This window comes from Cibotium barometz, chromosome 34, assembly GCF_041138505.1.
Source record: "Cibotium barometz isolate CiBa-2024 chromosome 34, ASM4113850v1, whole genome shotgun sequence".
NCBI classification, from domain to species: Eukaryota; Viridiplantae; Streptophyta; class Polypodiopsida; order Cyatheales; family Cibotiaceae; genus Cibotium; species Cibotium barometz.
In genome coordinates, this window is record NC_141079.1 from 5,826,077 (window position 1) to 5,842,419 (window position 16,343).

The window sequence follows — 16,343 nt, forward strand, 5'->3', positions numbered from 1 at the left end:
GTGTGTGAGTGTATGAGTCCAACACCCAACAATCACCCCTAGATCTATTCTTCCTTGTCTGCTCCTCATGGAGAAGTAATCCAACCAGCTCCTCGAAGGATATAGGATTGCCTCCTCCCCTCATAGAGAGATTCAAAGAAGTATGAAAACTTTGATAGAAATCACGTAAGAATTTAAGAATGGTGGTGACAAATTTTATGTTATCAACTACCTCATCTATATTCAACAGTTGTTCTTTTAGGTTTGTTACCTTGCTCAAGTGATCTATGATGGAATCACTCTCATTCATGGTCAAGTTGTCTAGCTCTCACATCAGGTACATGACTCATGCTTTATTGCGGAACTAGAACATGGTCTCGAGGACCACCCATGCAACCCTTGCAGTGCTCCAAGATCAAATGTGAGGCATGATGGACCTCTTGACTGAGAGAGAGATCATGGACATCGCCTGGGCATCTCAAGAATCCACCTACAATGTTCTTCACTGGAGGAGGAGGACCCTCTAGAATTCCACCAACCACCTGAGCAACTATTCTAGCCCCACTTGTTGTCGATACTACTGCCGAGGGAGGATGGGGTCTATCCCCAATCACAATTTCCCATAATCCCCTGGCTATCAACAAAGTTTTCATCATAAAGCTCCATAGTGAATAATTAGAGCCGTGAAGTCTATCCTTAGTGGCCATATACCAAAAATTATTAGATCCTCAGTGCCATCTCTCCGCACAATGCTGGATTTCTCACTGCAAACGCACTCAAAACAAGAAAGCCCCCCTAGAAGAGAACCCTTGATGCACACCAAAATCCAAGTGTCATTCCGTTCAATAGTATCCAGCTCTGCCTGCATAGCATGACGCCAAGGCCCATGTGAAAGAGCCTTGTCCACAGAAGTGGGATCAGAAGGACCATGAATGATAGAGGACATAAGAGCATAGTTAACAAACATGTTGCCCTCATGTATACTTGAGTGAACAAGAACTAGGCCCCAGAAACATGCACAAGAACAGGAATGCCTAGAGTGCACTTGTACTGGAGTGCCCAAGGATGCTTCCACTTCACAGATTTTCACCCCTTGGAAACAAGAATCCCCAAAATTCATAGCACAAAAGACCTTGTTTTTTTCCCAAAACTAATGTATGCAAGCTACATCTCCTAGAGGGAGATTGAGGAGATGTAGTATGGAGGAGATCATCCCAGATACTAGGCTTAGTCAAGTCAGGATTGTTGGTCGTTCGGGAAAGCATTGGTTCATTGACCCTTCTCCTCAAATAGTGACTCATGGCTCTTGGTGTTTGTGGTTATATGGTGGCAGTCCCATCAGATATCTTCAGTGGGATCCAGGAGAGTGGGAGTGGATTGATGCCTTCGATCCTTTGAAAAGCCTTCCTTTTTTCAGTTTCACCGTCCGGAATGCTAGGCTTCTCCTCACTCGACAGATGCATAGGACCCCTACTCTCAAGCCTCATTGGGAGAGCTATGATATTTCTCCAGTGATACAGCGCAGATATTGGCATAGACTTTGGCACTCGTACAGAAGGAGCCAAATCTCTCATTTCTTTTACATGGTGGTCTCACCAATCAATGGAGATCGGTTTTCAGTGTAGCACCTTCCTGCCCTAGGTGTGCGGCAGACTCTGAGGCTGTACAACATTGTTTATGGGGATGCACCACTACACAGCAGATTTGGGATTTTGTAGCCCAACTTATGGGCAAATTGAGTGGCCGAGCCATGCATGTGACTTGGGAGGCAGTTGCTTGGCTCTCCAATCCGCAGCTTTTTTATGAGGGCAGTGATACAAATTTTGCTATTTTCATTCGTAGAGGTATTGCACAGCATGGTTTCTTGAAAGATGTCCCTCACTCTGATTAGACACACCCCAGACAGAGGATTGACACCAATTGGGAGATTGTTGTCAGTATTATAGCATGGCAAATCTGGAGGGCTAGATGCACGGAGGCTATTGAGGGTGTCCAGATTTTTGGGTCTCAGTGCATTAGTACTATATGGGGTGATATCATCCATACTCTTATGGCTACTTGGGCTCATATTCAAGGGTCCTCTCGTTCTACGCAGGCAAAGCGTGTAATATTTATGCGAGAGTGGGACCATGGCATCTTCTTTTCCTCTAGTCCCACGGGTCTTTCATGGCATCATGATGCTCCTCAGTGGTTGAAATCACCTTACATATTGGGGTGATTTTATTCTTTTCTGGCTTATAGCTATGATTGTTGTATGTCTTTTTCATACTTAATAGAAGTCCCTTTCTGAAAAAAAAAAAAAGCCCAAATCTGTTTACCTCTTGATAGGATGCTGAACTGAATTTGGCTGGATGGTAATGCCCCTTTCTCCTTTCTCCTAGTGAACTGGTTGTGCCTTGCTAAGAAGACTCTCCAAAGTATGGCCAAACAGGGGCTGTTATGCCTTGCTTGGTTCTGTTGGGAGGCTGAGTCGCCGGAAGATTAGGCAGAGGAGGCTGCTGCACCGACGGACGGGGCTCAGCGCTGGACGAGCAGGCGAAGTGGCGGCGGTCTCAAAGCTGAGGCGGAGCAGCTGAGGTGGCCAAAACTAGCTGATGAGCCTAGGAGACAGGCAGCTGAGGTAGACTACTCCAGCACATGACTAGGAGTATAGACCGAATGAATCACATGTATTGGGCAGGGGTTCATCACTTGAGGGGGAGTGTTACAGAGACGACGTTGACCTCGCCTGCGAGCTCCGCTTCTCCCCCCCCCCCCCCCCCCCCCCCCCCCCCCCCCCCCCCCGCTGCTTCTCGCCATCGCGCCCCCCTCTCCCCCCCGCCAGTCCACCGCTTTCTCCGCCGTCCTCTCCCCCGCCTCCTTCATTGCGCCCCTCTTCGCCATCTCTCCCCCGCCTTCTGCCTAGCGTCCTCCCCCGCCTTCGCTCCCCTGCCTCCCTCCTCGTTTCCGCCTTCTTTCCCCCCGCCTTCTCTTCCCTCGCCACCTTCCACGCTGCCTTCCCCGCCACTCCCCCCGCCACTTGCTTCCTTCCCCCCGTCATCTTTTCCTCCGCCTCTCTATCCCCTTCGCCTCCTTCTACCCCGCCTCTCCTCTCTCCCCCGCCACCTCTCCCCCCTCCGCCTTCTCTCTCCTCCCTATCGTCTCGCCCCTCCGCCCACCGCTAACTCCTCCCCGCCTCAGCTCCCCCCCCCCCCCCCCCCCCCCCCCCCCCGCCCCGCCCCCGCTATCCTGTAGCCCTCCGCCTCTCTTTTTTCCTCGCAGGGCTGTGTCCCTCCCGTTGGTGACCCCGGTTTCTGGCCTTTTCCCTCTGGAGGACTCCATGGAAGCCGCTCCGACTAACCCTGCCGATTCCGGTCTCCGTCTGGAGTTCACAGCTGAAGATCTTCAGTTGTTTGTTTCCACAGTTTCCGCTCTTGAGGCCTCCTCCTTGGTCTGCAAGATAGTGGGTAGCTGTCCGATGCGGAGAGAGCTTCGCGACCTTCTGCAAGGCAGCCTTGTTGGCGTGCCCGCCAAGATCGTCAGCGTAGATTTTTTGGGACGTGGCTACTACCAGGTGGATTTCGAGTCCCCACAGGCAGCTCAGATGGTGCTAGCTCGGAGCCCCATTGCCCTCCGCTCATCCCGGGCGTTCCTGGCGCGATGGACTCATGGTTTCGACCCCGCTTCTGACCCGCTAGCAGGCGTGACAGGTTTCCCCGTCACTATCTGCTTTCCTGGACTCCGTAGGGAGTACTTGCCCCTCTTGTCATCCATTGGCAAGGCGTTCGGGCAGGTGGTGGAGACGCCTCATACAGCGGCTTCAGTGATTGCTCGGGCAGCAGGACTCCCGGCCATTCGGGTTGTGGTTCCGTCACCGGAGTCCCTCCCGAAGACGATCCTTCTCCCTTGTCTTTCTGGAGGACATATGATACAGCGCGTGGAGTATTCGGGCCTCCCCGGCCAGTGCTACGCATGTCGGGAGATGGGCCATCTCGCACGCGCTTGTCCCCGCAAGGGGGCTCATCCTTCACGCTATGCCGCCTCTGGACCCCCTGCAGGAGACCCGAGGGGTGGCCATCCACCTCAGAGACCGGACATCCCTGGCTCGCCACAGCAGGCGCCATCATCTGACGAGCAGGCCCCGGCGGAGGATGCCGCGCAGTCCCAGGAGGCTGGCGGGTGGCAGGAGGTTCGCCGGCAGAAACGCTCGGCCCGCAGGGTCCGTCGCAGACGCCAGCAGGCAGCACAGGCTGGCGGACAGGCGACCCCGGTTGGCGTACAGGCACCTACCCGCACTTATGCTCCTGTCAGGGATAGGCGGCCAGCAGGTCCCACCCCGATGGACGAGGATTCAGACTCAGTGCCCGTTGAGGCCGCTGGTGGAGCCTCCCACGTGGAGACCCCGCTCCCGCCTCCCCCCGCGGGGGGCCCCGCCCCCTCCTTGGAGCAGATTCCTGAGGATCCTGGGCCGCACTCTTCGACCCCCGGCTCCCCTTCCCCTCACCCGGAGAGCACTCCTTCCACCCTCCCCTCCCCCCCCCCAGCCCCCCCCTCCCGCCTCCCCCGGCGGCCCCCCCTGACACCTATCCTCTGGCAGATGCCTCTCCATCCTCTCCTCGCTCTCCCCCCTCCTCGCCGCGAGCCCCCATCCCTCCCTCGGCCTCTCCAGGTTACTTCGCCAGACCACCCACTGCCCCGGGGCAGCGCAGTTGGGTAGGCCAGAGCTCAGTCCAGCGGCTGTTCCACCGCCACTCCGGGCCGGTGGAGATGGCGATCCTTGCTTCGCCCGCCACAAAGTTCTCTCCTCCCCTGGGGGGCCCCCGCGAGTGATGGGGCTACCAGTGGATTACGGTTTTTTCAAGTGCCTCCAGCTGGACGCTGGCCCATTCGAGACACTGGTCGCGCCCTTGCGAGTTTGCGTGGTGTGCCATCCCTCTCGTTCTCCCTCAGTGGTGAGCAGCATGGTGGCTTTCTCCTTTCCTCTCAGTGTTGCCCCAGACACAGCATGGGATAGCAACTCTGTAGAGGAAGTTTTGCGTGATCAGATACTGGAGTTTTCTCACCACTTCAGTGACCTGGGGCTCACGGACCTATTGCAGACCCGATTACACTCAGCCCGCATGAGCTTGTTTGGTATAGGAGACTGGCGGGCGGATCCGGTCCACACCTCAGTTGAGGCGGTGCTTCTGATTCTCCTCCATGCCGCCCCGAGGGTGCAGCCTACCTTTAGATACATATATGCAGAGGATTGGTCTCACGCCTATGCCCTGGACAGGGCGAAGGCGGAGTGGGGCTGGACACAGAGACAGGTCACCCTCTTTTTGGAGAGACTCCGCACCCGGACAGACAGTGATTATTCTCCCTCCAAGCCGGCGCCCAAGACTCACAGAGTGGAGGGCAGATCATCCGGGCCGGCTGAGAGGGGTGAGCCAGTGGAGGCTGCTTCACTTGCCATAGCTCATCCATGAGGATCCTCTCATGGAACATCCAGGGTCTCGGTGGACATCACTGCTACATTGGTCGGGGCAGACTTCGCCAAGAGATCCAGAGGGCTCTCGTTGGAGGACCCATAGATATCCTTTTCATCCAGGAGCACCACCTTTCTGCCGGGCGTACCCGCACCTGCGGGAAGATCTTGCCAGGCAGGAGTCACACTTTTTGGTCACCGGCATATGGCTCCCAGGGGAACCAGGGTGGAGTATGCATCTCAGTCAGCGAGCAACTTCTATCCGAGGTTGTGGACTCTGGCATTCTGGTCCAGGGTCGTGCGCAGTGGATCATCCTTCGGGTTGGGGAAGACCGCATTGGCTTCCTCAACTTCTACGCCCCTAATGGGGCGACCGGGAGAGCCGAGTTCTGGAGCACCATTAGGCAGTCCCTCCCCTTGGCAGACCACTGGTGCCTCGGAGGGGATTGCAACATGCTGGAGGATGCAGAGGATAGGATGGGGGGCAGCCAGGAGACCATTCATGGGCCGGAGCTCGCTGCCTGGGAGGAACTAGTGCTACAGGTGAGAGGCCAGGATCCGTGGACTCTCCCGGAGTTTGGCAGGTTGCAGGGGAGTCTTTCTTTCTCGCGCTCGGATAGACGGGCCACAAGAGTTAACCTTTCCCGCATCGACAGGTTTTACATTGATGAGTGTGCCTGTGATAGAGGTGGCACAGTGGGCATACTCGCACGCTCCTCGTTTTCAGACCACTTTCCAGTGCTTCTCCAGATCGAGGACCCCACGAGAGGAGAGCAGGGCCAGAGCGTCCGGATTCCAGATTGTCTCATAGAGGAGCCCGAGATTGCGATCAGAGTTGAGCAGGTCTGGCAGGAGCTACAGTTCAGGAGAGGATCGGCAGCCAGCGATCTTGCCAGTGGCTTGCAGGAGATCAGCCAGATGCTCAGACAGGCTGCCTTGGACCGGCTGGAGGCCTTCAGAGAGCAGGAGAGGAGCCTACGGAGGAGTCTAGCGTCCCTCCAGCGACTCCAGGAGAGGGATCCTACGAGCCCTTGGATCTCAGAGCAGATGGAGTCAGCTCGCACTGAGATCAGATCCATCGAGGAGAGGAGGGTGGAGTTCCGATTCCATGCTCGGGCTTCTTTTTGGACACAGGCTGGAGACAGAGTGACTCGAGATTTCTTTGAGGCGACAGGGCCTCGCTTCAGACGAGAGGGTCTCAGGCGTCTTCGGCAGGCTGATGGCCAGGTTGTGGTGGATCCCCCAGGGTTCGGGCTATAGCCACAGATTTTTACAAGGATCTTCTCTCTGCTGAGCCAGCAGATGACAGGGTGAGAGAGGCTCGGGAGGCAGTCTGGAGCTTCACGAGACCGGTTGTGCCGGCCCATTTGCAGCACTCCCTTCTCTCCCCCTTCTTGGATACGGAACTGGAGGAGGCTCTTCAGGCATTACCTCGGGGCAAATGCCCAGGAGAGGACGGTCTTTCGGTGGCTTTCTTCCAGAGGTACTGGGGCCTCTTACATAGGGGCTTCAGATTGGCATTCCAGGAGATTATGGAGTCAGGAGTCATGCCGGACAGCATGGCAGAGGGGTTGATCCACTTGATCCCCAAAGAGGGAGGAGACAGACTGGAGATTAGACAGTGGAGACCGATCACCTTGCTAGGCATGGCCTACAAGGTCCTAGCTAAGGCGGCTTCAGCCTCACCTTCCGGACATCATCCACTCCACGCAGACAGGCTTCCTCCAGGATAGGAGCATTCTGGATAACATTTTCTCTTTCTGGGAGGCTACGGCTCTGGCTAGATTTCGACAAGAGGATCTGGCAGTGCTCCTCCTCGACTTCGAGAAGGCATATGATCGGGTGGACTGGGCCTTCTTGGAAGGCACTATGGAGAGGATGGGCTTCCCCCCTCAGTGGATCCGTGGGGTCTCTGCACTCTACACATCGGCTCATAGCCAGGTGCTGATACAGGGCGTGCGCGGAGAGAGGTTCCAGCTCTCGCGCTCGGTGCGGCAGGGGTGCCCCTTGGCGCCCTTTCTTTTTCTTTTTGTGGCGGAGGCCATGAGCACTTTTTTGACGGCACAGGATACAGGTTTGCGGGGCCTCCAGCTTCCCATCCGCACCTCGGAGGAGCTCCTAGACTCGGAGTTTGCGGATGACACTGCTGTCTATCTTCAGGGAGGTGAGGAGAACCTCCGCCGCTTCGCCTTAGCCATGGACAGGTTTTGCAGAGCTTCGGGCGCCTTGATCAACTGGCACAAGTCGTGTGGGTTGTGGGTCAGCTCTATGCCCCCCCCCGACTTGGAGGCCAGTTGACAGTTTTCAGTGGCTGCCCCCCGGCACTAGTGCGTTATTTGGGATGCTATGTGGGCATTGACATATCTCCGGAGCAGCACATAGCCCCCCTTCTTCTGAGCATTCGGAAGAAGCTTCTGTATTGGAGTACCGCTCGTTTATCTCTGGCTGGCCGAGTAGTTGTGGCCAACCAGGTTCTGCTTGCTACTATGTGGTACATCACTTCTTGCTGGGCCTTCTCTCGGGCGTGCATTGGCCAGGTGCAGAGGCTCATCAGGAACTTTCTTTGGTCCGGTGGCGACGGGCGGCCCGCCAGGGCCAAGGTGGCATTCAGCTCTGGCCCAGCCCAGTCCCTAGACGACTGGATAGGTTTTCAGCAGCTGCCTCTAGAGGCTCAGGAGAGGAGACTCAGTGGGATGAGGGGCAGAGAGTTGATGAGACAGGACATTGAGGCGGCCATCCCCCGGGAGTGGCGGACCCCAGTACAGGACCCTCCACCTCCACAGTGGATGGGTGTCTTCACTCGGCATGAGATCCTTCTAGCGGTCTGCGGCACAGCGGAGAGAGTCGCCCCACTCACTTTCGAGGTGGGAGAGGGTGGCCAGCTTCAGAGGACACGACTAGATTTGGATGGGCTCCAGGGATGTATTCTTCAGAGGGTGCGGGTGGTCGGCTTTCATCAGAGACAGTGGCATGTAGACCCCTCACCGGCCTCGATAGGGGAGGACTGTTCTTGGAGATTATGGGCTTGGGACAGCAGGCCTCTTATTCGCCTTCAGTGGGATCCAGGTGAGTGGTTTTGGCGAGATCCCTACTTGGCCCCTACCAGCCCAGGCATCCCCTTTTTTCAGTACACAGCGAGGCTGGGGCGGAGGATTCAGAGACACAGGATAGCGAGCACCCCGGCGGCGGCCGAGCATTGGCGGCGACAGGGGCTCTCCCCTGCCTTTCTTAGGGACTTCTGGCAGCGCCTTTGGGCTAGCTTCCGGCCCCGGAAGGTGACGCTGTTTCTCTGGCTCACAGCGCATAGAGGACTGGCTGTGGGGGCTTGGCTAGCTTTCGGCAGTCACCCAGCGTCCTGCCCTCGGTGCGGCCATGCACAGGAGTCGCAGCGGCACTGCTTATGGGATTGCCCACAGGCACAGCAGGTCTGGCAGCGCGCTCTCAGGATGGTTTTTGCAGGCTCACCAAGTGAGATGCTGGTGACGTGGGGTGCGGTGGCTTGGGCCACGGACAGCGGCCCGGCCCTTGGATATGAGGACGTCCCTGGCAGTGCGACCATCCAGGTCTCTGACAGGGCGATGGCGGTGGTTCCGACGCCAGACTTCTCTTCGGCAGCCCCTTAGGAGGGGGTCGGGCACAGATGGGAGTTGATCAGCAGCATGACGGCTTGGCACATTTGGAGAGCCCGATGCAGGGAGGCCATTGACCGCCAGGCGACTCCACCGGCGGAGGTCATACAGGCCCTCTGGGTGGACATCATTCACACCTTGAGAGGTCACTGGGGGAAACTCCAGGGCGACTCGGATCGCATGAGAGGGCGCCGCAAGGCTTTCCTCCGCACTTGGCAGCCTCGCCCTTTCCTCACCACGAGGGGCGAGGATGTCACTTGGCACTACAGGCCTCCAGTTTGGCTTTTCTCACCTCCCACATGTACTACTAGGTAGCCCCCCCCAGAGAGCGGCCAGCCCCACGGGGGTGGAGCTCAGGAGTTCACTGTGTTTTTTTATCCCTCCTTGCGAGGTGAGCTTTGTAGCCTTATGGCGTTTTCTCATTAACTAATAGAAGGATCTTTTTTCCGGGAAAAAAAAAAAAAAAGAGGGGGAGTGTTAGAAATACAAGTGATGAAGGAGTACAAGCATAGAGCAAGGGGAAAGTGTGCACCTTAAAGAGAAATTGAATCAAACGTTAGATGGTCAAAGGTTAAAGAGAATTCGTGATTGTAAGTGGCGAATGTAAAAGGTGGAAAGGGTAGTTCCCATATGATGTAAGCAATGATGTGTAAAGGTCTCTTGGAGAGAAGAAAAGGGTAAGTATCCCTTGGAAGGTGGAAAAGGCAAAGATGAATCTGGACTCATTGGATGTACTTCTCATGGCTATTTAAGAGCCCCAAAGCAATGCAATTGTGAGTGAATTTTGATTCATGCAATGAGATGATTATTGTTACTTTGTGAGCTCATTAATCTTGCCTAGAATTATGTTACTCAAGTTTTAAATACCTTTACTCTCAATCATGTTGTGCATTACTTGCTATGAGCCGCCCTAAGCACCATGAATCTTAACAGGTCCCCTGGTACGACACATCCATCACAGCAGTAGTAAAGACTGATTCACGTGACCACATTATTTGAAACATTTGCAAAAGCTTAACTTTACACTCATAGAAAACAGGGATTATTGAGCAGCAGAAGCACTTCAACAACGAATAAATGTCTCTACCTGAAGAGCGCTTGGAAGCAAGCCTGAATACAAAGCACCAACACCTCCTCTTTGCAATAACCCTCGGCAAGTGGCCAATGCTCCCATTTTGGTAGCAGCATCTTGCATTTGAAGCTGTCTCCGAACAACTTCAAATGGGTAAGTGGCTGTCTCTGCACATATTCCCGCTATTGCCCCGTACACAAGGGTCCGTATGGGCCCAAGTTCCAGCTGCCCAAGTTTCCCAGCCTCTTCCTTTAAATCAACTTGTGCCTTTGTCTCAAAACCTTCTTCACAGCCATCACCTTGTACCTTCCTCTCACTTCTGCGTCTCCTTCTCTCCATCTCAATCCTTTTCCTAAGGTCTTCCTGACCATCAGGAGACTGAAGATATGATGTCTTTAGGATGTCATAAACTCCATAGAAAACCGCTCCTGAGGGAGCCATGCTGATCACTGCTGGCAACAAACCCTTGTATAAAGAGAAGAAGCCTTCTGTGCGCAGCATATGCTGGAAGCAGCCAATAACACCTCCCAAAGCCTCCCCACCTGGAGCAACCATCCTAGTTCTGATCTGCAAGCAAAAAATAAAGTGGTAAGGAGGAAGTAGCAGTGAAAGCATGTTGTGTAACTAATCCCAACAAAACTAGTTCATGTAAACAAAGAGAAGGGAGAGAATGATGAACCAAATAATCTATAGAGCACCTAGGGTTCCTGTAGTAGCCAACTAACTCCCCATCAAAACCAGACATACCCTGTCCTGCCTGCACAGCTTTATTCACCATTTAATCGACGACCTGTCCTTCCTGCACAGCCCTTCCTGCTTAGACATACCCTGTCCTTCCTGCACAGTTCTATTCGCCATTTAATTGACAACCTCAAAAACATTAAAGCGAAAAATCCACGTACTGACTCATGGCTCCGGCTCTCGCTTTCCCTAACCTTCCCCGTGCGCCAACCACTGCCACCTCACCCTCACCGGAGATTCCCAGGTTGGCTCCCAAGTGCTACATCATTAGGCTTCTTGGCGCATCTGAAACCGATCCCGTCAAGTGGGAATAGACTCCGTTGGACACCCACACGCGTAATAGCACAACTTAAATATCACAATTTGAATGGACAACTTTAAAAAAAAACTGAAAACTGAAATGAAATGAAATGTTGATCTATGGACACCAGCACTGGGGCCGGAACGGGCCGACCCCCCCCTCAATATATGATATATTATTGGGAGTATTTAAAAGATACAATGCTCCATGGGTTCAATGAACCAGATGATGTCCATGTACAACTGAGATGAATACAGTTACCAAACAAGAGACTCGAAGTAGACGTTCGAAGAAGAGCAACCCACTTGAGTGGTCAAGTCTCTATGGTCCTGTGCCTTCACTGGAATCCGAGGAGAGTGCCCCACTCACGCACAAACAGGCGCTCCCGTACTAACGCCTGGCTCTCCCGATCTCGGCACCCATGGACCATGGTTCTCCAGAAGCTTAGACTACCCGGCACCGAACGGGTGTTAGCGGTAGAGTATATCCCTTATTAGATTTACTTCAAGATCCTTTACTAAAATCTCAATCCACTTACTTGTAGCTCGCTAGTGGAAGACAAATACCCGAGGCGTTTAAGTGCAGCCGTCTGGAGATCTGAGCACAGCCGCCTGTTGAATGGGGAGGAGGCCTGGGCGTAGCCACCTGTGGAGGTCTGGGGGCGCAGCCGCCTGTAGAGCCACTTGTAGAGGAGAGCGCAACCGTCTGAGGAAGAGGGCGCTGCCGCCTGCAAGGGAGGAACGCAGCCACCACTAGCTGCCTGCAAAGGGAGCGCAGCCTGCTTTACCAATAAAGGCAGCTTCTGCTTCAATTTGAGGTCCCATGTTCTCAACCTCAATACCCAAGGCAGCTGCCGTTTGTATAGAGATGAAGTTATCGGTTGCACAATCATCAAACATGAATAAGGCGGGCTGATCCTTGATTTGACCCCATGCTTTGCATACCATCCGCTCTTTTGCATCATGTTTTGTGTTTCCCTGCACATCGGGAACTGCATGCACATTAGCCTTGGTTTGCTTGTCCTCATGCTTTGGTTTGCGGTCAGGGCATTGTCGAAACATGTGCTCTTTGCTGCCACAAGAAAAACATTTTCCCTCCTTGGCATATTGCTCCCTTTGCTCGGGGGTCAAGCCAAATTTGTTCTTCTTTGGGGCCTGATCTTTAGATGAGGTATTTGCAGCTTTACCTCCCTTCTGGATCTCCCGGAAGTTTCTTTTTAGGTGGCTGTCCACCTTTTTGCAGATTTGGGACAGCCTTGTCTTTGCCTTTTGAACCGCCTTGATCTTGCTTAATTTTGAGCACCAATTGCTCCGTAGCAAGAGCAGAGGCTGTAAGCTGTTGCAAAGTATGTTTCAGGTGCAATTCAATGCCCGAACGATAAGCTATTTGCAATCCGGAGCGAAACTTCCTCTTTCTTTCATCCTCAGTGATTTGCATAAAAGGAGTTACCTCAAGCAACACTTTCCAAAACTTGTTGACATACTGTTGCACACTTTCATTATCTCTTTGCTCAAGTCTATCCCACTTTTGGGTGGGAGTTTGCTCCGCATTAGGTGGCAAGAACTGAGGATAAAATCTGTCCTTAAACTCTTTCCAGGTGCAAATGGGGTCTTTGGTGATCTTTTCAGTGATACACCAATGAGCAGTGGTCCCCTTCAAGAATATGCTAGCATGGCGTACTTTAGACTTCTCAGTGAAGTCCTCATCGCTAAAAGCAATGTCAAACTGTGCCATAAATGCTAACATTTTGGAAGCATCATGCTCTCCATGAAAAACATCAAACTTAACGGACTTGTCACCTGCTTTAAATTCCTTGAGCTTTCTGGTATGAGACTCATGGTCCTCTCTTTTTCTTTTCCCTTTATCCAATGGGGCAACCCTATCTACATGGGCTCCATGGGCCATCATGGAAGTTTCATGAAGCACGGTGGCATGTGCTCCACGAACTTGAGAATCAGATACATGTGACCTTCCTGCTGCATAAGGCAATGTCTCTCCATGAGACAACTTAGCAGGCAAAGCTCTTCTAGTGGCAGACCTGTCACTCCTACCATGGGATACATGTCTTGAATGCATGTCACCATCATGCCCTCCATGAGCACTAGCATACATATACCTGTCAGGCTTTGTGCCTTGTGGAGAAGATGCATGACGAGAGGTGATTGTCACCTCTTCCCTTTGCATAAATGACCTCAACCTTTGAGATGCGGGATCTCCATGCTTCAAGCGAGGTGGATTTCTGAATTTCAGCTCTCCATCTTCCCCCTCTTTGATGTCACCTTTGCGGAGGAGGTAGGAAAGTGCCAACTCCCTTCGCTTGCCCACTTCCCGTGCCATGGACTCAAAAGTCACGTCTACCATTGCATCGGCTTTCCTTGCTTCAATGGCACTTTGCACATAGAGATCTTCATGCAAAAATTTCAGCTCTTGCTCTTGTGCCTGCAAAAGCTCTCTCATATGCTCCAATTCAGCCTTCATTGCATCAGGCTCTTCTTTTTGCATGACTGTCTTTCCTCGAGACAGTTGTCCCCTTGAATCACTATCATTTACCCTCTCAAGAGGCTTGTGCCTTCCTTGTAAAGCATCACAGCCACGCGAGGCACTTGATGGGCCCCTCAAATTGGGCACTTCCAAAGGGTTGCCTTGGCTGTCCATTGTGTTAAGTGTGCTAGAAGTGGGGTGTCCAATACACAGGTTCATTTCCCCACTAAGAAGAGGGAAATAACCGTGCTCTGATACCAATGAAACCGAGCCCGTCAAGTGGGAATAGACTCCGTTGGACACCCACACGCGTAGATATCACAATTTGAATGGACAACTTAAAAACAACTGAAAACTTAAATGAAATGAAATGTTGATCTATGGACACCAGCACTGGGGCCGACCCCCCCCTCAATATATGATATATTATTGGGAGTATTTAAAAGATACAATGCTCCATGGGTTCAATGAACCAGATGATGTCCATGTACAACTGAGATGAATACAGTTACCAAACAAGAGACTCGAATTAGACGTTCAAAGAAGAGCAACCCACTTGAGTGGTCAAGTCTCTACAGTCCTGTGCCTTCACTGGAATCCGCGGAGAGCGCCCCACTCGTGTTCCAGGACCACGCAAAAACAGGCGCTCCCGTACTAACGCCTGGCTCTCCCGATCTCGGCACCCATGGACCCTGGTTCTCCAGAAGCTTGGACTACCCGGCACCGAACGGGTGTTAGCGGTAGAGAGTATCCCTTATTAGATTTACTTCAAAATCCTTTACTTAAATCTCAATCCACTTACTTGTAGCTCGCTAGTGGATTGAGATTTACTTAAATCTATATCCACTTACTTGTAGCTCGCTAGTGGAAGACAAATACCCGAGGCGTCTAAGTGCAGCCGTTTGGAGATCTGAGCACAGCCGCCTGTTGAATGGGGAGGAGGCCTGGGCGTAGCCACATGTGGAGGTCTGGGGGCGCAGCCGCCTAAAGAGCCACTTGTAGAGGAGAGTGCAGCCGTCTGAGGAAGAGGGCGCTGCCGCCTGCAAGGGGAGGAACGCAGCCACCAATAGCTGCCTGCAAAGGGAGCGCAGCCACCTATAGCCGCTTGTGGAAGGCATGCGCAGTCGCTTGAAGGAGGCGCAGCCGCCTGAGGAGAGCAGCAGAAGCCTGGCTGCAACCGCCTGTGGGGTGGCGCAGCCGCCTGCAGAGGGTAGAGAGAGCAGCCGCCTATGGAGAGGAGTGCAGCCGCCTATGGAGGGGAGGAGAGCAGCCTGCTGTGGAAAGCACAGCCGCCTGATGGAGAGGAAGCGCGCCACCCCTACAACCTGTGGAAGGGCAGTGCAGCCCCACGCAGCTGCTTGTGTGTAGAGAGTGCAGCTGTCTGGAGAGGAGAGGCGCAGCACCCTGCAGAGTGGAGGTGCAGCCACCTGAGAGGAAACGGAGAAGAGATGATCGTCTATTGTGTTCTCCAAGCGGGTGAGGTGGTCGCTTTTTTGTAGGTGTTGGAGAGAGAGCACACGACCACAGCTGGCCGGCTCCCCTAGCTTGCATGGGGGCGGCCAGTTTCAAGGTGGGGTGTGGGTAGGTGGCCATGCACCCACCCCCACACATCAAGGGTTAAGAGTGGGGTTTCCCTCCCCATCTTGGCCCATACGTGGGTGCCCATAATGGGTGCCCACTCTTAAATGAATGTGAACTTACAACCTTATAAAAATAAAGATTAGAAAGAAAGCTATTAAACAAACAAGTGCAATACACTTACCACCTGTTCACACGCAACAAAACTCGTCAGAAGACAGAGCAAACTTCACGACTCACTGGCAGGCGTCCCTGCTCAGTAAGTGGCACGTCAAACAGGCAAACACAAGAATACAAGTCATGCGAAAACAGTTCCAAACATGCAAAACATGAATGCATGTGCAAATAGTATCATGGACATATCTCCCGTTCATGGAACAAGTACAAAACATCTGTCGAGCACAATGATGGCATGACAGAGAAACATAAATCCCGGTCATCCTATGGAGTGACAGTCCCATAGGTAAGACACAGATCCAAGCACGAGCCTCCCTATGGAGTGACAGTCCCATAGGCAAGACACGGCACAAATACTGGCTCTTCCATGGCGTGACAATCCCATGGATAGAACACAGTCCAGGTCATACACGGGTGGCACCAGTCTGGCTCCGGTCCATACGACACCATCCTGCTAACACATGGGTGGCACCAGTCTGGCTCCCGTCCATGTTATGCAAAAATACTGGTCCCTTCACATGAGACACCGTCCTGGCCTCAAGTGAACGAGACACAAATCTAGAGATGGACCAAATGGATGGTCAATTGGTGACATCCCCCCGGGCTTCTAAAGAGTTGTCCTCAACTGAAAAGCCTCAAGATATGCCTGCAACAACTGTGGGTAGTCAATAAAATAATCCTCATTTACCCACTTTGCATCAATGGGCAAATAATTTTTGAATTTCACAAGCTATCTCTTGGAAAGCTTTCCTGCAGGTAGCTTTCGCTCCTTGTGAAAGACAAACTGTTCTGGCTAGAGGATCTCCTCAAGCTCATCAATCTCTGGCGGATCTTCTGTGACATGCTCGTCAGGATCTGGCCCCACATATTTCCGGAAAAGACTCACATGAAATGCATTGTGAATCTTCCAATGACTAGGTAAAGCAAGCCTGTATGACA

General features: G+C 53.1%; 1 protein-coding gene across 3 annotated transcripts in view; it reads right to left on the reverse strand.

Annotated features, from left to right (window-relative positions):
• The window catches only part of LOC147618650 (putative mitochondrial adenine nucleotide transporter BTL3), a 61,506-nt gene that overhangs the window by 6,024 nt on the left and 39,139 nt on the right, over nt 1-16,343 (reverse strand). For 2 of the 3 annotated variants that reach the window (XM_086773683.1, XM_086773682.1), the window contains one exon: nt 10,142-10,693. In XM_086773683.1, the coding sequence (XP_086629809.1) occupies nt 10,142-10,693 (552 nt within the window). Of the gene's footprint in view, nt 1-10,141; nt 10,694-10,824; nt 10,926-11,028; nt 15,144-16,343 lie in introns of those variants that run through there. The other variant, XR_015261932.1, reaches the window with a different exon arrangement.